Raw genomic sequence first — 23,266 nt, 5'->3', positions numbered from 1 at the left:
ATGGATTGTATGGCTTTCTTCACTTTGTCTTTAGTTATATACACTTCAGTTGGCGTATTTGTAAGATAAATATCATTATTTAGCCTATTGCTATCTGAAGAAACGTTTTCAATAAATGTTTTCTAAATGCGTTTCTTTGCAATATGTCAGAAAATAGAAATTATAAAATAGAAAAAAAAAGACAAAATAAATAAATAACTATAACAATAAATGTTTTCCAAATGCGTTTCTTTCCATTTATGTCAGAAAATAGAAAATTAAAAAATAGAAAAAAAAGACAAAATAAATAAATAACTAAACAAAAGAAAGGAAAGGAAGTAAGGTTAACTACAAAATAAAGAGGCGTAAAAAATAGACTAATTTTTAAGTAAAGTAAAGTACAAAAGGTAATAAGCGTAGAAAATAATAAGAGTAGAATAGTAGAAAATAATAGTAGAAAAAATAAAATAGAGCACAAAAGTAGAAATAGAAAAAGGCACAAATTACAGGAAAACAAAGCAAAAATAAAATGATTATTGAAAAATAAAAAAGAAGAGGAACGCATAATAAAGAAAATAGAGAGAAATAAAAAGAAAATGCAAAATATATTCATTAAATATAAATTTTTGAAATATTTTTCTTTAATGATACTTATTTTATTGGAACATTTTCTAATACATTGTATTGATTTATTATAATATTAATTAACTTATTTTTACATCAGTGTTATGTCTATAAATAATATATATTTATAATATAATAAAAAATTTACAATTATATAGAAATATTTTCAACTTTAAAATTTATTCTAAGCTTATTTTAAAATATTTAACTGGGTTTTAATTAGAATATTGCAGATTGCAATCAATTAAGGCACTTGAATGCGATGTGATGGTCACAGATAATGGCATATGTGTGAGTCTTCAAACTACAAACATACATAAGACACTTTTTTTTTTAATTGAAGCGTAATAGACCTCTTCAAACTAAATCTAAACATCTTGGAAGATTTATTTTTCTTGTCATGTGAAATAATAACTTTTTGAATAAATTTAAATATTTAAGATTATAATGTATTGATAGCCACTGATATATCTGTTGGATTGCCATCATCACTTCAGTAACCACAACCTATGTAATACTTAAACACTATTTTATATTTGTACATTATGTTTTGAATTACAATATAAAGTTTATATATAAATTAAATATAATTAATATATACAGTCATTATTCGTCTCCATTGAAAGTAATTTGAAATTGTGTAAATATAATAGTTAAGAATATTAAGCATCGGAGATCGGAGAAGAGTCAATGTTGTTTTATTCGTCTATTCCATAAACAATATTGCTATCTCTTTTTCACACTTTAACAAGATAAATGTTCGCTTCGCCTTATGATGTGGCCATTAATTTAGCGGCTTGTATGACGTTATGTTGGTGATGGTAACCAGCTAGTTCACTGGCAGCACTATGGATTCCAGCGCTATTACTCGAACCGCTGAGCGCCCCAAAAGAAGTGCCAAAATAGCAATTATTCACATAATCATAGTTTGTGGAGTTGGCTTCTGTCTTCACTCCATAACCACTATTCCCCGATGAAGCTGTGCTGTGCTGTCCCAAAGCGCTACTATGATGATGGGCAACAGCCGCTGCGGCGTGATGATGATGGTGATGGTGCAAGTGGGCTGCTGCAGCAGCGGCACTGTGATGATAATTTGGGCTGGGTGTACTCGCCGCTAGGCTATTCGACAACGCGGCACTATTACTGCCATTAGTGGATGATAACAGATGTTCATATTTGCTGGGTGTATGAGTACCAAATGCTGTGGAATTATTTTGTGCATTCAGTGACGTTGAATAGAGATTAGAATTCAGTGATGCTGCTGCGGTCGCTACTGTGGATGCAGTTGAGCCACTACTTGTTGGGCTGGAATGGAGGTGTCCGGTAGAATGACGTGTTGGTTGCGTGGACGTGGAAGGTAAATGCATGTGATGGCTCAATGAACTGTGTAATGCACTGGTGGCTGAGCCTAAACTGAGGTTGTGTAAGGGATTGCTACTGCTACCACTGCTTTTGACACCTAAATCAGCTTGTAATTTGGCAGTTAGTGCTGCTGAAGTCACAAGGCTGTGGCGATCGAGACTTAATGATGCTTTTGAATCTGAAAAAGAAAATTGATTTAATATGATTGCAAAGACTTATTTATATATTTTTAAACTGAGGAACTCAAGAGTTCATATATCAAAAACAAAAATAACTTACCGTCTTCTTTGTGGTCCTTGCTATTCTCGCCTGAACTGCCACATTTCTTAGGTTTTCTTTTTCTGGTTTGTATACCATCCTTCCGCATGGCTAGTGGTCTATTGACACCGTGCAACTTAAAATACAATCCACAAGCATTGCAAACAGGTTCACCTTCATTATTACGCCGCCACAAAGTTGTGGTGCGTGTACCGCAATTGGTGCAACACAGTCCCAAGCGTCTTGTAGCAGTCTAATAAAATATTAATAAAAAAATCAATAAATAAATAAATAATTTATTTAAAAATAAATTATAAAGCGAATTTAAAAAAAAAGAGCACTCACTGCACTCACCAATCGCTTGCTTGGCTTGATCAATGGCCTATTCATGCCGTTCATTTTGTGATACAATCCGCAAGCGTTGCACAGATAATGGCCTGTGCCATCTCGTCTCCAAAGTGGCGTGCTAATTGCACCACAATTAACACACTCACGTCCCTCTCCAAATTGAAAATCCATGGCACTGTCATAGGGTGAGGAACGTTGAAAGCCTGTGGGATCATAGGCGGCACGCCAGGAACCCATCATAACGGCTGCATTTTGCGTGTAGAACTGTGCAGGCAGTTGTGCGTGCGCCGTACTGAAACTATCCGTGGGCCAAGCATTCTGTGCTGCAGCGCTGCCGAAATGTGCTGCCACATGATTGTACTGGCGATTTGAGGGTACATAGACTGGTGCATTGACTGCTGCTGCGGCTGCTTGCTGATGGTAAGAAGAAACACCGGTACCAGTGCCGCTACCTGTCAAATCAGCGTATCCCGCACCGGAGTGATACATTTTCGTGTTAGATGCTGGATGCTGTTGAAAGTGCGTACTATGCGTGTGATATGGACTGATATGGTTGAAATCCTGCTGCAATAGATAATCGCGTGTAGACTGTTGATCCGATGTAGACTATAAAAGACAGATAGAGATATGAGAAAAATTAAATATATTAAATACTATGGAATATAAATAATATCTTCTGTGTTGGAACTACTTTTTTGACTACTATTTTTTTTATTAAATTGATTTTTAAAGTCCGTTTTAACGAAACCAAATTCTTAATATAAAGTATTGTTTTCAATAGAAAGGCTTTTATCGAAGAATTGTGGAATAGCAACAACACAATTTTTTTTATTATTTTTAATTAATTGAATTTCTGGCTGACCTGGCAATACACAAAACAGCTGTATGATCAGCCAAAAATTCAATTAATTAGAAATAATAATTTTTGTTGTCGCAATTCCACTACTGATCGATAAAAACTACTAGTTTTCTTAAAAAAAATTTATAATACATAAATACCTATGTAAGTACAACATTGTGTAAAAATTATAATCATTATATATATATTTTTATAATTATATATACCTTAATTTATATCTAATTTTATATACATATATATATATATCTTTATTTACTAGTAAAAATAATTTTTCAACAAATATGAAAAGTATTCTTAAAGTACTTGTCTGAAGTTCAACAGTGAACAGTTATACTGCAGTTACAAATCATCAAATTTTTGAAATCTTGAACCAATGAAAATAACAATAGTCAAAGCATAGCATAGACTATTGTTAAAATCAGGACCGAAATTAGGGCTGAGCGCTGATATAATATCATTATATATTTTAAAAAGTGCTAAGGTATCCCTCTTTAGTACTTTTTTCTTTTTCTTTTTGGCTTATATTAGCTAGTATATTTCACCCCTAGTTCACTGAAAACTTGAAATTTAGATTTTGTTCATAAAAAAAGAAAAATTTTAAACTTTTCTTGTAAACAGTATTAAATTTTTATTCAAAACAATAATAACATTTTAAAATCTAGAGAGGGAGAGCGAGCTCCCCTCCCTTCCACTACCTGTGTACGCCCATGTTTAGATATAAATTAAAAATATTACAAACAGTCTGTAATCAAAATATTGGGAATTTGTTTTGCGCTCTAAAAATTTATTGTAGGTTCTCTTTGGGGGTTTATAGTCGAATTTCCTTTACAAACTGTAGTATTGAACCTATATCAAAGAGTTGTATTTCTTCATCCGATATAAAATACCCAGCTAGGCAATTCTAGATGTTTATGCATTAATGCCGGGCAAAATCCTAACATATTTTTTGAAGTCTCATTCTCTCCCCTACAAAATCGATAAGTTTTTTTAGAGTAAGTTCAAAGTTTTCTAGAGTAAATTCTGTCAGAATGCTTGTAATGCTTCAATGCATTGTCGTATCACATATTCTAATATAAAGGTTTTATTTTATTATTTATTTTTATCGGAATAACATGATTGTATATAAAGTAGATAGCATTTACGTGAAAGAGAATAAGTGTGTCAATGCCAACATTGACATTTTCGCGCGAAAATCTATTAAAAACGTTTTAAACAGAAAACACACCTCGCAAATACAAAAGAAACATGTTTCATTAATTAAATTCTGTTCATCCTTAAGTACAGTACGGAATTGATTGAAAAAGGCTTCCTAAATTGTTTTCCGTTTTGTTGTTCTCATTCTCCTTCTGCTTCTGCTTTCTTACTTTTAATAAGTGATGTAGGGCAACATGAACGGCAGTAACATTATGCTTAGTTTTGATTGGTTGATACACTCGCAAGGGCAACACCTCTGAAGGAACCATTTTTAATTTCTGTTGGCTTTGTCTTTTCAGAACATTTCCTTAAATTTCTGATTGTGGGTTTATGTTGGAAATAATCAATTTATTTGATTGACTTAATTTTGAATGCAATAATTTATTTTTAATTCATTTTAATTTTATTATTACATATATAGAAAACCAATAAAATTAATTTCGCAGCGTTTTACTTAATTTTGTTGATGTTAAAAAGATAAATAATAATAATACAAATTATTTATAATTTTTTATAAATCACTCATTAAATATAAACATATTTAAAACATATTTATAATTAATTATATTACTTTATAAATACTTATTAAATATGTTTCTATTTAAAAAAATTGTAATTAATTTTTTATAGATTTTTTTATTGAATATTTTATGTGTATTTGTAATTGTTTCTTAATAGCCACTTCTTAAATGAATCTCTATATATATAGTGTTTTAAGACAAAAAAATCGTCTACTTCCTTTTTAAAAATTAGAAATAATTAGAAATTAATTATGAAACAATTTTGATCATAAGTATTCGTTGGATTTGACTTATGTGTTTTCCCGTCGGGCATTTACTGAATAATATATAAATGCTGTGGTATATCGATGCTTTCACGTGATGATAACCAAAGTTAAGGCAAGTTTTAAGATAGTCGTATATATGTAAATACATATATAATCTGCGAATATAAGCTTAGCAGTGAATGAGGGCAAAATGAAGTATCTGTATTGGCTACTGAACAGTTAGAAAAAAATATTTACTTTTTACTTGCACCATTGCAATTTTCTATAAATAGAAATTTGTTTTTTTGATATAGAATCTGATGTACTTACATAACATATAAATATCACAATATGAACTCATTTTCGACAGTAATTTTGTAAAAATGCTGTAGAATGTTATAGTTAACTTATTTTATTTTAGTTTACGATTTTATACGCTTTGAATCACAATAACAGACAGAAAGATAGATTCTAAGATAGAGAGATGGATTGACAGATAAGCAGGCAGAACCACAGGCAGATATTTCCAATCCAATTTGTCTAATTATACTATTCAAGTATTTTAGTATGTTTATGGTTATATCATGATCAAATTAAAATGAACACTTATATTCGACAGTAAAGTGTCGCTTAAAACTCAAATAATAGTCACTTCAGTATCAAATCGATACTTAAGTGTGCCTTATAAATTTGGCTGTTAATATACCATTTTTACGTTATGTGTGCAAATTGTATAATAAGAAACAAAAGACATTTCTATAATAATCGTGTGTGTGTGGTTATTTTAGATAATTTCTGTCATAGATTAAGGACAAAAAAAGAGCCCACATTATCGTTTATTAGATACAAGAAGTTTTTAATGAATGAATAAATAAATAATTACTTTACAATGCATACCACAAATAGTTGATTATTTGTTTATATGAATTTTGTGCATACAAACAAACTACTAGAGTATACAACACATCATCGTTGTTGTTGCAAATTTGGCTTGTTTTATTATACATAATTTTTGCATATGGATTTCTGCGAAATTAACAATGTACGTATGAAATGATATAAAAGAACAACGAAATTAACAATGTACGTATGAAATGATATAAAAGAACAACACAAAAAGAAACAAGAAGAGAAAAACACGACATAGATGAGTATGCTAATAGTAGGGGGTTTGTAATGAAAACGTAAAAGCGACTAAGAGCTTTTAAGCCATGTAGCTCGGAAGTTTGTAGTTATGCTTCGGTTTTTCTAAAATATTTGTGCCATGTTGAGTGACTATCCAAATGGATAGCCAAATCAACTATAACCTCAGTTTAATAATATATTTCAATATATTTAATCGTGATTAAGCGGCTATCCAAATGGAGACTTAAATCAATTACATTATCTGTTTAGGGATCCTTACACGTTCAAAAAAAAAAATATAGCCAATGTAAGTAACTGACTTTATTTCTATAAACTTTAATATAAATTAGTTGATATTATACAATAATTTTGTATTTCGTTTATTACACTCATATAAATTTATTCAAACATTTACCTAAAATAATACCATTACTCTATAAAATATCAGAAACCATTCTTTTAACGATTTCGGATATTAATTTAACATAGTATTATAATTTGTTTAATACATTAATTTACAAAAGTCAAAAATGGTATAAAAACAAATTATAAGTTTATCTTATCCATTATAATAAACGATGATGTATGAATATTAAAAATACAATATCAAATGAAATGATAAAAAACAGATGCCGGAGTGCCAGACATAATCGATTGTCTGTTTGAATCCATTAAAGCGATATTTTGTTAAAATTTTTATCTGGTTTACTCTTGTGAACTTTTATTAATGCGTCACAGACACAAACAAAAAAAAAATAGAACTTCAAAGAAATAAAAAATAAAAATATAACAAAATCACATAAACGATAGATTATATAAATTGAATATATTACAACACAAATATATTTTAACTCTATCGATATATATAATTTGCCTATAAATCAGTAAAACTGTTTTTCCTTGCAGTTATATATTTATATATATAATATATATACAATGTACAAAGTATCTGCAATTATTAAATCCAATATAAAATATCATCAATTAATCCAAATTTATTTTGGATTTTGGATATACCTACGCCACCGCTTGTTTCAATCCTCTGTACATCTATTTCGTCGGCTAATTTGTGTAAAAAATTTAACTTCTGTGATTTTATTTTATATCAAAGATCGACTCTAAGCACTTTCCTCGAAGTAGTGTTTTTAGTTTTGTAAACAAAAAAATATTAGACAATGTCAGCGGCGCATCACTGTATAATAGGTAGGTATGCTATGAAACTGTACCTATCCTATAATGACTTTTGTCGTAGTTGTGGCTCTAAGAATGATGAGGAAACTGTGTCCCATCTCATGTGTTACTGCCCATCTTAAAGTATGAGAAGATGTGAAATCTTCGAGACTCCTTTTCTTACCGAAGTTTATAGAATAAACAGGTTGATTTATTTCAATCTAACTGACTTCTAGTCTATGTATGAAGAAACGCCAATCGTGTGGTACTACAATAGACCCTTATTTGAGCCCAAGTGGGCTTTTTTGGTACAAGACCGCCACTTGAACCTAACCTAACTTAGGGATATACTAAAATATATATTTACTCGTAATTTTTTTGTATTTCACTAAATGTATTAAAATTAGTTCAAGAGAATTATTAGGTGAGGGGAGAGATATAGTAAAAAATATTTTTTGCCATTTTTTGTTCATTTTCAGTTCATTTTATTAATTGTTATAAAATTTGGAACTAGTTTGATTTAAACACGTTTCTAAAAGAAACTAAAACTAACTCTTATATTTCTTATTTTTTCCATAAGTGATAACTTTCTTCAATGTTCCTGCTATTTCATTATCAATAGTCAAGTGTTCCTGCTGTTTATTGTATAGTCAAGTGACGATCTAGTTTTTGAAGAACAAACCTTAGCGAGTGGCAAGTGGCAAAGTACAGTATTCACCCTGACATGGCGGAGTGCAATACCACCAACTAACCGAAGTTTAGTTCGTGTGCCTTTGCACACCGTCATCTCAGGGTGAGTACTGTGCTGAGCTGATTAAATACTCAAATTTGTTTTTTTTTTTAAAACTCTAATTAAAACGCGCGTTTTGAAAATTATGAATTCCGAATACTTTGTACACCGAACGTATTTATTTTTAAAATACAACAACAACAAAAGTATTAATATTATACAAATATTTATGAATTCCTTCAATTCTTTTTTGTGGTACTAATTTTCCCTTCCTTTCTGTCACTTTTATTAAATTTTAAACGATCAAAATATTTATAAAAGTCTTTATTGTCAAAACCGTCGGCATAACGCTTCCAGATGAACTGTATTCGTTCGTCCACTACGAGATGGTCTTAATAAGGCTGTTCTCATTTAAAACTCATATATGAACGACTAAATTAATTTGAAAATCTCTTTTAACCGCACTGGCGCTGACCCTTTCGACACCTTTCGCATACGATCTTCATCAAAAAAATTGAAGCTAATTAGCATGAGCGGCTCTTTTGATTGAACTTGCCAATCGATGGGAAACTGATTATATAGAAAAAAAAATTTTATTTAAGCACAAAGAAATTTAATTCGTTATATTCACATAAAAGTAAAGAATTTATTTAATTAAATTAAAAAAATATATAATTTTATTTATGTTAATAAGAAAGAAATATTTTCATGAATTTTTATTCGAAGATTGACTTTGAGGATTAAATAAGAAAAGAAATACATATTGAAATCATTAAGAGTTTCATTAATAAATAAAATATAGTTTATATAAAAACTATTACAGCATCATAATCTTAATGTTTGAATAAATGGAATATTTTCATTAAACAATAAACATGATAACAGCTGTTTCATCTTTTCATACAACATTATTATTAAAAATTTTTATTAAATGTATATATATACATATATATATATATATAAATGAATGTAAAAATATAAATAAATAAATATATCTATAAATTTAGTATAAATATGCAACATATTCAAAAAATATATTCCCAAACAGATATGTATTCAGTGGCAACCCGTCTCACAGGAAACGGCCACAAGATCTAGTCCCATTGTTAGGTTTGGTTAAGTGGAAAGGGGACCCAATCTTCCTCAATTAGCTAAGAAAACCGTATTGATTTCAATGGAAAGTCCCATTGTAATATCACAGAAAAGTTTTAAAATATGATAACTGACTGAATGGATGAATGGAAAGTTTGAATTGAATAGATATCAAAGGAACAGGATACGTTCCTCGTCATTTTACATAAACCCCGAGAAAGTTTACCAAAACCAACAATGTGTTATTTATTTAGAGAACTGTTTATAGCTGTTTAAGGAAAATAAAACGAATCTTGTGCACTAATATATAAAAATGGATAAAACAATAGATCCAAAATATCATATCAGCGTTAAAACGGGATTCTGCTAAGCGAACAACAACCGGTGTTAGACGTCCAACACAACCAAAAACGCAATAGTCTTCATTTAAGGTTATGGTATTCGTGTTTTCGAAGCGAATCATACAATATTTATCGATTACCCTGTGTTTTAAAGACGATATCCTAATGAGGGGGAAAAAATGATGTTTCATCAAGTTTCTTCCTCATGCCGCATGTTTGCCATATTCTTCTAGACTTAGCCCCCTGCGATTACTACCTGCTGATAGACCTTAAAAAAATATTCTAAGCAAAAATATATTCGTCCAATGAAGTGGAATATATATAGTTCACACAAACGCCAATTTTAAGGCCAAAGATATATCTTTTTACAAGAAGGGTATGAGTTTTGCTTATTTGGCATTATTTAAAAATGAAAAATTATTATGACTTAGCCTCGGTACTTTTTAGCAGATGTGTTAGTTATAACTTTTTTTGGCATCACCAACCACAAAATTTTTAACTCCCCTTTTTAGTATCTGGAGTTGCGTGATTGTAGTAGATTAAAAACATGTCGCGGGCCGCATGTGGCCATACTTTGGACAGCCCTTCTCTAGTCTATTGATATTTTATAGAATAAGACTTATGACTATTTAGTTTTTTTTAGAGATTAAACTTACTAGTAATTTAGAAAAATAGTAATTTGTCTCATTATATTTTTTAATAATTTTATTTGAATGTATCTCATACGTCTGATTAGGATATTGTTTTGTTATTTATTTTTGTTAGAGAGTTCGATTTTGCGTGTTAGGACTACTTTAATTAAAATTCTATCATGACTATAAATGATCTATCTTTATTTAACTTTAAAAAATAAAAAAAAAAAATTCGCTGAAAATGGTTTTAAATTTTTTGGCTGTTTTTTTTTGCTTCTTTATCCGAACATCTAAACAATAAAAACACACCTTATTTAACGAAATTTTAAGGTAAATATCAATAAAATTGTTTTTTAAGCTACAATATATACTTAAATTAATCATTTTATTCCATCAAGTTCGATCTTAAGAACAGCTCTATCAAATTTTTTTTGAAGCCTTAGCTTCGGTAAAGAGATTTGAAACTAAACACCAAACAGCACAGAAGAGAAATGCCTTGACCACGCGTTTGTAATGACGCCAGCTTAAAGATGATCATTTGATCAAAGTCAAGCGCCTGCGCGGTTACTTCAAAAATCCGAAGAGCCAGAAAATTGTCAAGGCAGATGAGAAAAGGTGAAAAAAGACAAGAACCCCAAAAAAAAATTTCCGGCATACTAAAAGCGTATCCAGTATAAGAGCTGAAAATGAAAAATATCAAAGAAAAAAAAATTGAAAAAGAAAAGCAAAAACAACGTTAAAATTAAATTAAGCAAACAGCAATAAAAATTCAATAAAAAGGTTTCAACAAAGCCTTAAGTGGTGCTGATCGTTAATAATTTGTCACACGGCGGTAAGAGGAGCAAACAAACAAAAGAAAAATAAAACAAAAAACAAAAAAAAAAATTAAATAAAAACAAACAAATGTGCCCACTTGAGTGAAGGCAGTAAAGGATTTAAGGATGCTGCCAGTTGTGCAAGCGACTGGATTCTTCTGAAGATGATAAATAAGCGTACTTAAGAACGTCAATTAAAACAGAAAAAAAAACAACTCGAAAAAAATTGAGTGAAGTGGTAATAGCGCGGTACTTAGACTGTCTTTGACTGTGGAACAGGTAAAAGGATTTCTAATAAACACTTGACAGCAGCTAAGCCGCTCTTGCGTTGTGACGCAATACAACTCAGCTCTACTCCAGTGTGGCTTTAAAGTGCAGATTTATATTTGAGAAAGAAATTTCTGTACGCAAATAGCGCTTAATCCCTAGTGGCAACATGCCTTAAACTGATCCACAGCTCAGCTGTTGAGCCGCTGCGCACTTAAGCTGTGCAAGTTCACAGTACAGTTGTGGTAATGTGGTATGGAGGTAATGCCTTAACGATTAAAGTATTTCTTCTCATTTCGCGAGTATTTATGAAGGTTGTAAATGTAATCAAAAGCGTTGCCAGTTACGTACCGTTTACAATTCCAAGGGGCAAAATCATCAGTAAAAAATATAAATAAATAAATGAAAAAAATGCCATGAAAAAGTTCAGCATATCCATATACAAATCCGCATCCATTTGCCATTAAAGCTGATGGCGATAATGATGATCTTGATGATGCTGATGATGCTGCATTGATAATGACGAAACACACTGCGCCAACCACTCAACTCTGCATACTGGCACGGAACAGCAATCGGAATTTAACTTTTGGTTTAAAAGCACATTGCGTTAGTTTTTTTCCCTTTTTTTTTAATTTTAATGCATTTTCGAGTGGATCAATTTGTCTGCTTGTTCTTAGGTTCTTTTTCTGTTTTTTCAGTTTTTTTTTTTTTGTTGGTTTCTTTAATTTGTTCTTTTTTTAATTTATTATTGCTGTCATTGATTGCCACAACAGTTAAGTAAGCGAAATGCACGCACACACGCACGGAATTTTATGTGCGCTTATTTACCCAGTAGAAAACGGATCGATCCGTCATCGAAGACGTCTTCAAGACATGGATACATACATGAAGACCGATCGATCCAAATGTATGACGGTCTTCGAAGACACTTTCATACAAATTAGCCAAATGTCTTCAATGAATTTTTGTGTACATGTCTCGAAGACCGTCTCGAAGACCATGTCTTGCATAACGGACGCATTCGACAGAAAGTTGTGCGCTCTTAGTGGAGTGCTCATATAATTTTTTCACCCTTTTTTTTATTTTTACTCTTTTATTGCGCTCTTTAAATTTTAAATGAATTTCAATTTTCTCTTTAAATAAGTAGAAAGAAATTGTTGTATTTTGTACTTTTATTTATTTTATATAATAATTTCTTAAATTACATTCAAAATTAAAAGTTTTAAAAATAAATTATAAATTTTATTATAAATTATTATAAATTTTATTAAGATATTAAAAATAAACTAGTAAAAACTAGTAAACATAGTAAAAATTAATTTAAATATTTAACTTAATATAACTCAACATATCTAAAATTAACTAAAACTAATATAAAATAATTTAAAGCATTTCGCTATCATCAATTGTTGAAGTTTTATATGTTTTCAAAAGCGTTGAAGAGGATTTTGGTACAATTAAACATTCTGATCTTAAGAGTTCTAAAATAGCATTACCACAACCTGTTAATCCTGTGTTTTTTAAATATAACAGCTAATTTTTCACAAGTGTTTTCAGTTTTTTTATTTTCAACATCCTTTGTTTCGTTTCTAAAACAACTTTCACTGGAATTATTGTCTTCAATATTAATATCAATATATTTTCCAGGAACTAAGTCAATATTTCATTTGTTTTGATTTAATTTCTTTTTTTTTAATATTTCATAGTTTAATGATTTTGTTTCTTTATTCATTTTGATTTTTTTAATATTTATTTCACAAATGTTTATTTACTACACTTCAAAATTATTGCGTCACTTCATTTATAAAACATAGCGTCATCTGAGGCAAAATTCAAATTCGTTGCTATGAACACTAAAAATGAGAGAGGAAGCAAAGAAAGAGTATTTATATTCATGTTTTGAGCAATTGTTTTGCAAATTTGCTTGAACATGCGGACGCGGTATCAAAGACCGTCTTGAAGACAATGTCTTCGAAGACCACTTTTTCTACTGGGTATTCGCCTATAAAGGCGAATTCATGTGCTAATAAAGACAACAACAAAAGCATTAAACAGCAGTGAAGTCTTCTGCGGCAAAGTCAGACGCTAAGCAATATGGGTGATCTGCTGAAGGATGCATGCATAAATGCGATGACTAACAGCGTTCAAGTTTCCGTATGAAATTTATTTGGCACGTTTTTACTAGCGAAAATGAGACGTTCTTACGTTCTTACGGCAGCGGCACTTGTCAAAAACCCGTCGGTAATTGATTATAAATGGGAAGCAGTGTTGAGGAGTGAGGGAACGATATTTTATAGTTGAATTAAAAACGGATATTGAGGTTTTAAAAAATACATTTAAGTTAATATGAAATTAATTTTACCAACTTATAGTGACACAATATTCCTTAAATAAGAAGCAATAAAATCAGTAAAAATGTAAATATTTTTATTTTTAGTGGAATGGTCAGATGAATTTATATTTCTTTTGTCTTTATTAAAAAATACCAAAAGCGTAAAATTGGCACAAATCTTAAAAGAAGTCAAGTATGAAGTATATTCTTCATATGAAATTGTACAATAACTAATTTAAAGTTTACAGATTCTGCTGCTCTTTCATTACAAAAGTTTCTACAGACGTCTTCATTATTGACTCCAAATATATGTCATGTCTTTCTATTAAGCTATAAGTACAGCATTATCTTTAATGTATATGTTTTGACTACCAACTGCACTCCCATATAAAAGTATGTTTTAAGCCTGAAAAATCACATTTATAAAAATATAGTAATTTCCTCACCAATACTCTGTTACTATGATCTAAGATTCATATTATACTTATTAAAATTGGTTATCTTGTTTGTATTATAGTGGGAAGAATACACAATGGTACTAATCTTAAAATCGTCTTCACAACTCTGGTTATTTTAATGACAGTTTGGTTTTCAGTGAAGTCATAGCAAACATTATTGTTGTATTTCAGCTTACTATCTTTGCTGTCGGATTTCTAATCTATACTAGTAAAATAATTAACGGGTACAGTCTCTAAAATCTGTAGTTGACATTATGTAACCAATGTCAGATATATGTACAATGCATATCTTCTTGGTATGGTAAAATGTTATAATTTTTAAGCATCATAAAAGGGAGAGACTTGAAAATTACTCTAGAACGGTACTACTTTCAAATTGCTTTCAAAAATAATGTGTTTTCAACAAATATAATGATGTTACTTTTTTATGTGGAGTTATAGAAAACTAACTACTAAAAGTCGTTTGTTGCACACAATATTATATATAATAACTAAATATATATTACAGGAATATGTTAAAGAATAGAATCTTCCTAGTAATAATTTTAGATTATATGTTTTATAAAAAATTGTGAATTGTATTTAATTAAAATATTAATAATAATTAATATTACACAATATTAATATTTGTAATATTATTATTAAATAATATAAATAATAACTGAATATGTGTTTTAGAAATATATTAAAGAATGGAATCTTCCTATAATAATTTTAGACTATATGATTTATAAAAAAATTTAAATTGTGTTTAAATAAAATATTAATGTTTTTTTATAAAATACTGTAATATTGTTATATATAATATAAATATATAATATTAAATATATAACATAAAATATATAATATAAAATAAAATAATAAAAATATATTTCTTTAAGTAATGGAATATTTTTATACAAAAATGAAATGTATTTTATAAAATACTATAAAATTTTTTTAAAAAATAAAATAAAACATATTTTGCTAAATGTAACAATGTTTTTTTAAAAATGTTTAAACTAAACAACATACACATTTATAATAAACAACTAATAAACATTGCTTAATATAATAATAAAATATTTATTATAAAATAGTAAAATATTTTATAAAAAATAATAAAATATTTTATAAAAAATAGTAACATATTTTGCATAAAATAGTCAAGTATTTTATATAAAATAGTAAAATATTTTATTTAAAATAATAAAATTATTTTATATAAAATAGTAAAATATTTTATAAAAAATTTTATATAAAATAGTAATACTTTTTATAAAAATATTAAAACTTTTTCCATACAATAAAAAAGAGTGTTACATAATAATAAATTATTATAAGTTTATTACTCAATAATTTCAATAACTCAATAATTATATTATTATAACTCAATAATTTTATTAAAAATCCAAAAAAAAAAAAAGTGATTTGCATACAATTTACTAAATTTAAATTTATTATTTCATTATAGAATTTAAAAATGTTGTTTATTTTTCACACTTACATCGCCGTCGCTTAATAAAATTCCCATTGTAATTTTTTATTCTGATTCAGACGAAATAAGAAGTTTATAGTATTTGCTATTATATTTTAATTACAGACGCGAGAACTTTAAAATGATTTATAAGACCAATAAAAATTTTATTAACTAATGGCATTTAGCATTTGTTTTTAAAACGTGTAATAAATAAAACTTATTATAATGACTATCCACACTATTACATATTCACCACTTAACATAGCCAACACAAATAATTTAATATTATTAATATCCAGTAATAGCAATGAGAAGAGAAACAAACGATAACGCGTACGAAATACGAGAATCGAGAAAAGAAGATTTTGCGAACCGAATTCCTTGAGGCAAACAAACAAACTAAAAAACCCGTCAAAGTAAACAAAAACTTAATCCCAAAATCCAGTCAGCGCCGTGCTGCGAATGAAACAACAACAAAAATCACTATTAAATTAAAGAAGTCAACATAAAAAGTCAATTTCATCAATGGCAAAAGTGATCAAGCAGCGGGGCATGCGGCATGCGCAGCAACATTACAGTTTTCTGTTCATGAAAATACATTATAATTTTCTAAAAGGGAGGAATGGCGCTTGGTCAAGTGCAAGACAGAGACAAAAACAGCAGAGACTTTTTCGTTGTGCTTGCTTATTGTTAACTGTCACCAGGTAACAATGCACACAAGTTCTTTTAACTTGAGTGGTAGAAGGAAAGAGTTTTTTTTTCCAATAATCCAATGCAATAACAATTTTGTTTGTTTTTGTTCATGCAAAGACAAAATCAAAAGCAAAACATTTTAAATTAGAACAGGTTCTTGTTGTTGCAGGATTTTTTGTCTTTTTGAGGAATGAAACAGAATTCTGTGTGAACAATGCAGCAACCATTGAAGCACTTGAGATGAATAAAGAAAATTAGGAAAAAGGAAGGGTAAGGGTATTTTTAACAACTACACTATAAGCTATAGTTTTTATAGAAAGTGTAGGCTGAACACAATCAACACCACAAACAAGGGTGTTTTACCCTAAATTTTCTTGTTCAATTTAATTAAAATAAATAAGTTTTTTATTTTCGATTTCTTTATGAAATCATTCTTTATTAACAGTAATAATTTTGTAATTGTAATTCTAAAAAATAAGAACTTTGTTGAAGTTTTCATTCTCCGGCCTCACCATTAAAAACAAACAATTTTTCAAAAAAATATTAAAAATATGCAATATGCATATTTGCAAATATGTGAAGTTACACATATAAAGTGAAATACAGAAAGGAAGTGAGAATCACAATTAATTTTATTTATTGAAATTGTTTTGTATTATATTCGATTTCATTTATTAAAATTGCTTTGTATATATTATAACAAATATGCTACAAATTTATTATACTCCACTCATTACTATTTAAATACAGAACAACTCTGCTAATCCCGATCGATTAAAATTGGAGTCAATTCAAATTACTAATCACGGGCGTTATATTAAAAAGCCAGAAAAAGTCATATTTATATTCATGTTATATATTAAAAGACAAATTCGGTAAAAATATAATCCAGATTACTAATCACAGGAGTTATATTAAAAAGCCAGGAAAAGTCTTATATATGTATTCATGCATTTATTTTAAAAGAGAAATTCATTAAAAATATAATTATTATTATCTGTCGTGAAATCTTTCCATAAATTAAATAACTTATTCGTAGAACAAAGAGTATGACCGAATAAAAAGACATAATGGTATGTAAAAGTGAATTATTTTACTGATATATTAACCAGAAATGTTCATAACATATGATTCGGACTAACGAAACAGTGGTTAATTCGGACTATAAGCCAGATAATATATATTTGGTATTTATTATTATGTTCGGATTATGAGTAGAAAATGTGGATAACCAAAAAGTTGGTCATCTAGTGTACATATATTTTTTATAAATCCGAACAAATTAATTTAACTTATTGTCTTTATGAAATAGCTATAAAACATTTCAAAGTAACATGTGAAATAAAATTTCAATTTTTTCTGTCTGGTTCTGGATATACATATATATGCTTATTTATTGGGTGACCTAAAGGTTGTTTTGGTTAACATTTCGATGACTAAAAACAAAAAAAGCTGATTTTTTATTTGGTTCTTGAAATAAATATACATACTGGTTAGGTAATCCAAGGAGATTTTGAATAATTTTATAATAAAGAATGACTAACAAGGACTGTGTTACACTATGATCTCAATCCGAACTTATACAAAAAATAATTTCGAAAAAATATATTAAAAATCAGCTAACCAAATATATGAAAATGGTAGTATTTTAATATAAGTATCGGAAACAATCGTTCTTGACGACTATTGTGTTATAATTGTATGATCTTTCTTAAGAGCAACATCGTGTTCAATATCCGTCAGGAATTATACGGATGTAGCCAATTTGTTGGTTAATTGGACGGTTGTTGGCACTATTTAAATGAATAAATCATATCATATAATAGAGACATGTATGAATCATGGTTACATGATTTTTTCGTTTGCTGAGTAATGACAGAGAAAGGTTCAAAAATAAACCTGCGAGAGCATAACATTTGTTATCAATGACCTCTTGTTATTAATTTTGTAGATGATCCTTATTGTTTTATTAAATTATGTACCAATACGTCGAGAAGTAAGACATGTAGGTGTATACAGTAGTATAAGTAATTCAAAATATATGACTTTACTAAGATCCGTTGTTAAATTGCCTTATCAGGGAAATTCGAATCGTACTAATTTTTTTTGATTAGTGGCTACAATTATATATTCAGGAGCATTGTACATTACTAGAGATAAGTTTTTAATGTCACGAAATACGTAATGATACCTCCAATGGCATTAATTTTAGCCTTTTAGCCTTTATGAAACCTAATATTCTTTCGATCAGCATCTTTTTGAAATAATATTATTGTATATGATAAATGGATCACTTGAATTTATTTTGTAGATCAACTTGCAAATGAAAATTCTGCGAACTAAAGTTCTAGATTTAAGGATTGATTTTTTTCTTGACCACCTTTATGCAAATAGTTAATAAATTAATAGTTGGTTAATCTTTAATTCTTGTATTGACTGCATGAATACAAGTCTTTCTAACCCTCATTAATAATTTCGTTGACTGTTTTGGTGACCAACCGAACAAAGTGAAAATCATGGTTTACATAGAAATTTCTGAAATGTATGTAACTAAACAGTTTGAATCTGACTAATCGTTTCAGATTTTCTTGCACTTCAAATTCAATCAAATGTATCAACTTCAAATATTTTTTGGATTAGCCAATATTTGGTATTAACTAATTATTAAAAAAACTAGATAATTGTAATTATTAATTATCTCATTAATATAATAAGTAAAATTAATAATTTTAAAAAGGTCAAGTAGATATTTAAATATTAATTCTATTTAAACTAAATATTAATTCTATATAAGTATAAAATATATATATTATTACATTTATTTTTATATTAAATTTAAATTTTTAAGATTTATATAAAAATTGGTTTAAAGTTTAAATTTTATAATTTAAACTTGTTAATAAATTTATTTTTAAGTTGTTGGTTATATACATATTTTTATATATATATTTATATATAAGCTTTACACATGGTATTTATGGCACTAAATCAAACAAAAAAAATAATAAAACAGCAGGTTCGTTTTGGAAAGATCTCTGATAAAATGGTACTATCAAGTAATTAATTTATAATAATAGTTCAAGTTTTGTTTAGGACAAAATATTTTCTTCTTCGAATCAAAAAGGACGTTCCCTTTTTATGTTCATATCCAAGCAATTAAATGCTCTTTTATTGGAACTATTAGTATATTTCAAATTTAATAACACCAAAAACGGTTTATAGACTGAAATATTCCTAATAAGAATTGTATATTAAAAAATATTCGAACTAGTTTTTATGTATTAAATATTATAAATTAATACTTGAATAAAGTACTTGTATATTGTTAATTACTTAAAATTATTATTTTTTAGTTTAAATCAAAAATTTTTGAATCAATTAATTTTTTGTATTATATCAATTTATATTATATAATTATATTTCATAATAATTAGATTTAATTTTAACGCCAATATGGCAGTAGTGACTATTTTACTTAATAGAAACTGTTGTATTTTATAGAAAGGTTTTGAAAACAATAAAATTCAATTAAGATTCGATAATTAATTAATTCAATTATTCTACAGCTGGTTTATGATTTCGTTCTAATATAACACAGTAAGTGAGTTTGTTAATGAACTTTCACAGTAAATGAACAAAAACACCAAGTTGCAAAATACAAGTCAAGTAAAGCTTTGGGTCAGTTTGCTAATGAATACTGACTCTGTACTTTAAAATTGGCAGGGTATGAGTTCAACCCTTGGTACTTGCAGTCTCAAAAAAAATTAAATTAAATTAAATTAAATTAAATTAAATTAAATTAAATTAAATTAAAATAAATTAAATTAAATTAAATTAAGAGGTTTTCGAACAGAAGTGAAACAACAACAAAAATTTATTTTTTAAATTATTTTAATTAATTGAATTTTTGGCTGACCATACAGCTGTTTCGAGTATTGCCAAAATATTAAATTAAATTACATATTCACCGATTTACTTTATATATTTATTTTTCGATTTTTTTTTCTTTTCGTTATATTTAATTTAGGCATTTTATTTTATTTATAACTTATTTATATATTTCATATAGTTTGTCAATATTACTTTGGTATATTTTATGTTTTATTTTTATTTTAATTCTTGATTATATTGTGCATTTTTAGTACATGTTTAGCTTGCGATTATTAATAGAAGTCGATTCCTTTGTATCCTATTTCTGTATATTAATTATATATTAAACAAACTTAAGTTTATTAAACTTAAGTAAACTTAAGTAAATAATATTAATAGACTATGAATATTTTTCAATATTATTATTTATGCTTAATTGATTTTTGACTACAATTAATACAAAAATTTATTTCTCAATGTTGGAATTTCAAGGCAACTTCATCTACAGACAAACATTGCAATCTGTCTATAGAGATTGAGTTTAATGCAAAAGTAAGTTTCACTGAATTTTACTGAATGGATAAATATGCATTTTAATATATATATTTAAATATAAGTGTGTGTATGTTGCTGTGTTTATTACAATATAAGCTGATCTGAATTGGTTGCCCACAAATTATGCACTCATAGGAACAAGATATATTTTAATAAATATAAGCAAATAATAATTTAAATAAAAAACAAATAAAGTAGTCTGGCGCACTTCACATTAAATGTATCGAACGAAAAATCCACTTAAAACCATCACTGAAACCACGAAACACGTTTGAACTCACCGCCAACGTGTTGCGTTTAGACTAGATACAAACGTGCATCGTGAGTATAAACAGATTTTTCTTAAGATTTTAATTCAAGATCAATGACAAAAGCCTCAACGATGTCGTCAATGTTGATACACCGGCCGCAACCGATCAAGATACAATATTTTTCTTATGCTGTACTGAGCTGATGGCATTAGCCACCTACTTTATTAAGCGCTGTCTAAGTTGCAGTTGTTAAAGAGAAAGGAGAAAGGCTTAACATCGAACGCTTAAGTTATGTTATCATTCTTACTCTTATAAAAGCAAAAAAAAAATATATAAAATGTATATCTCATTATTGTCGAATAAATGTATCTGAAAACAAATGCTAAGCGCCGTTGTCGCCATATAAGCTGAACAGCATCCGTATACGAAAACTTAAGAACCCCTTTTTCGCTGGCAGCGTAGGGATTAAAAGAAATTAGTAGAGAGTTGTGCTGTTTTCTGGATTTGTGATATTAAGTATTTTTTTTGGTAATTTTTTTTTCTTATCGATTAAATTTGTTATGGAAATTTGGAGCCAAAGCAATTATCGAACGTCTGACAACACTTTGAGATACTGATGGCAATCATTAAGATTTTTTATTTTAATTTTTTTAAGTGACATCAATTAGTAGCATTGCTTGAGAATTAACTATATTTAAAAACTGTTTTGGGTTTGGTTTAAGCAATGTTAATATTAATAAACTTTTCTAGATAAACTAGAAGTAAATAAAAGGACACATCTGTTTATTTTGATACAGAGAAAGGAATAATCAATGATGAGAATAAATTTAGAGTGGGACTTTTGTATTTGTTTAGAGTGGGAAATTATGGTTTTCGTGAGTTAGTACTGGGGACATAAAACTTATATCCTACTCGAACAGATTTTTTATTTCAATATATATGGAAATAGATTTTAAGGCCAAAATTAATTTGGATAAGAAGCAATTGTAGTGCTTATATATAACTTATTGATTAATCTAAGTAGTAAAAGAAGAATGTATTGGATGTTAGTTAGCTACGGACTCTGAAGTTTCAAATCGTTCTAAACCTCATTCAAAATCTTCAACTAAAGGGTACTGAAGAATAGTTACAGAAATATAGTATATTAATAAATGATGAATAAATACGCTTTTTTTTTTAAATATGTATATTTGTTTTATGTTGTTATTCTCTATTTTCACCGTCTTTTAAATGTATTTAAAAAATAAGAACATTTAATTTATAATAAAATTTAATCACAAAAATATTTACTTATCATTTATTCATGTCAACAACTTTTCTGATTAAGTATCGTAATCGTGTTATTTGACTTAAATACAATAACTTAAAACCACAACATATTACATACGAGTATAACTTATAATTATAATTAAAAAAAAAAATCATTGTTTTATCTAAATAATTTCAAACCAATTAAAGTGTAAAGAAATATTGAGAGCCAAACTTTTGATAAGAGATTTTTATTTAAAAAATTTATTTTACGATAAAAAAAATTATTTAAGACTTCCTTTATGAGAGTGATAAGTCAAAATATGTAAGAATTGTTGATAAAGTTCTAGATTGTTTTTTAATTTAAATAAATTTTTAAAATTCTACTATATTCCAAAAATGTCAAATGAAATGTTTTTGTAAATCTAAAATAACTAAAAAAGAAAATTCTAGTATAATAAGTTAGGTCACGTACTCGTTATAGTTGTAAGTTTCGACTATATTTATTGAGATAATGGCTCAAGTTTTATAGCCAAAGGTGATATGCTATCTCTTTAGCTAAGATATTTGTTCTTCAACCAAGCTGATGGTCTACATATATGGATGGTGCAATATATGTAAAAAAATCAAAATATTCATACAGATATTACCTCAAAATATACGTTATTAAAATTATTATATCTCAATTTAGTGCTGTTAGCTGTCACTTTTTTATGTGTTCAGTTTGCTATTTTGATTTCCATTACTTTAATGTAAAGTTTCAACTTCAGTTTTAACTTTCGCTGTTTTACTCATTTTAGTTACTGTTTATGCTGACGTACTTATATTGTATGTT

The 23,266-nt window shown here is 27.8% G+C and overlaps 1 protein-coding gene across 2 annotated transcripts in view; it reads right to left on the bottom strand.

Moving 5' to 3' along the window:
- Positions 1-798: 798 nt before the first annotated feature.
- Positions 799-23,266, bottom strand: part of LOC119678507 (GATA-binding factor A) — a 41,944-nt gene continuing 19,476 nt past the window's right edge. The window contains exons 2-4 of one of the 2 annotated variants that reach the window (XM_038090368.1): positions 2,569-3,177; positions 2,245-2,476; positions 799-2,143 (exon numbers count right to left, since the gene is read on the bottom strand). In XM_038090368.1, coding sequence (XP_037946296.1) covers positions 1,374-2,143; positions 2,245-2,476; positions 2,569-3,060 — 1,494 coding nt within the window. In that variant the 5' untranslated portion in view covers positions 3,061-3,177 and the 3' untranslated portion in view covers positions 799-1,373. The remainder of the gene's footprint in view (positions 2,144-2,244; positions 2,477-2,568; positions 3,178-23,266) is intronic. The other variant, XM_038090369.1, reaches the window with a different exon arrangement.

This window comes from Teleopsis dalmanni, chromosome 2 (assembly GCF_002237135.1).
Source record: "Teleopsis dalmanni isolate 2A chromosome 2, ASM223713v2, whole genome shotgun sequence".
Classification (NCBI taxonomy): domain Eukaryota; kingdom Metazoa; phylum Arthropoda; class Insecta; order Diptera; family Diopsidae; genus Teleopsis; species Teleopsis dalmanni.
The sequence above is the reverse complement of the archived record's forward strand: the minus strand, read 5'-3'. Positions and strand labels throughout refer to the sequence as shown.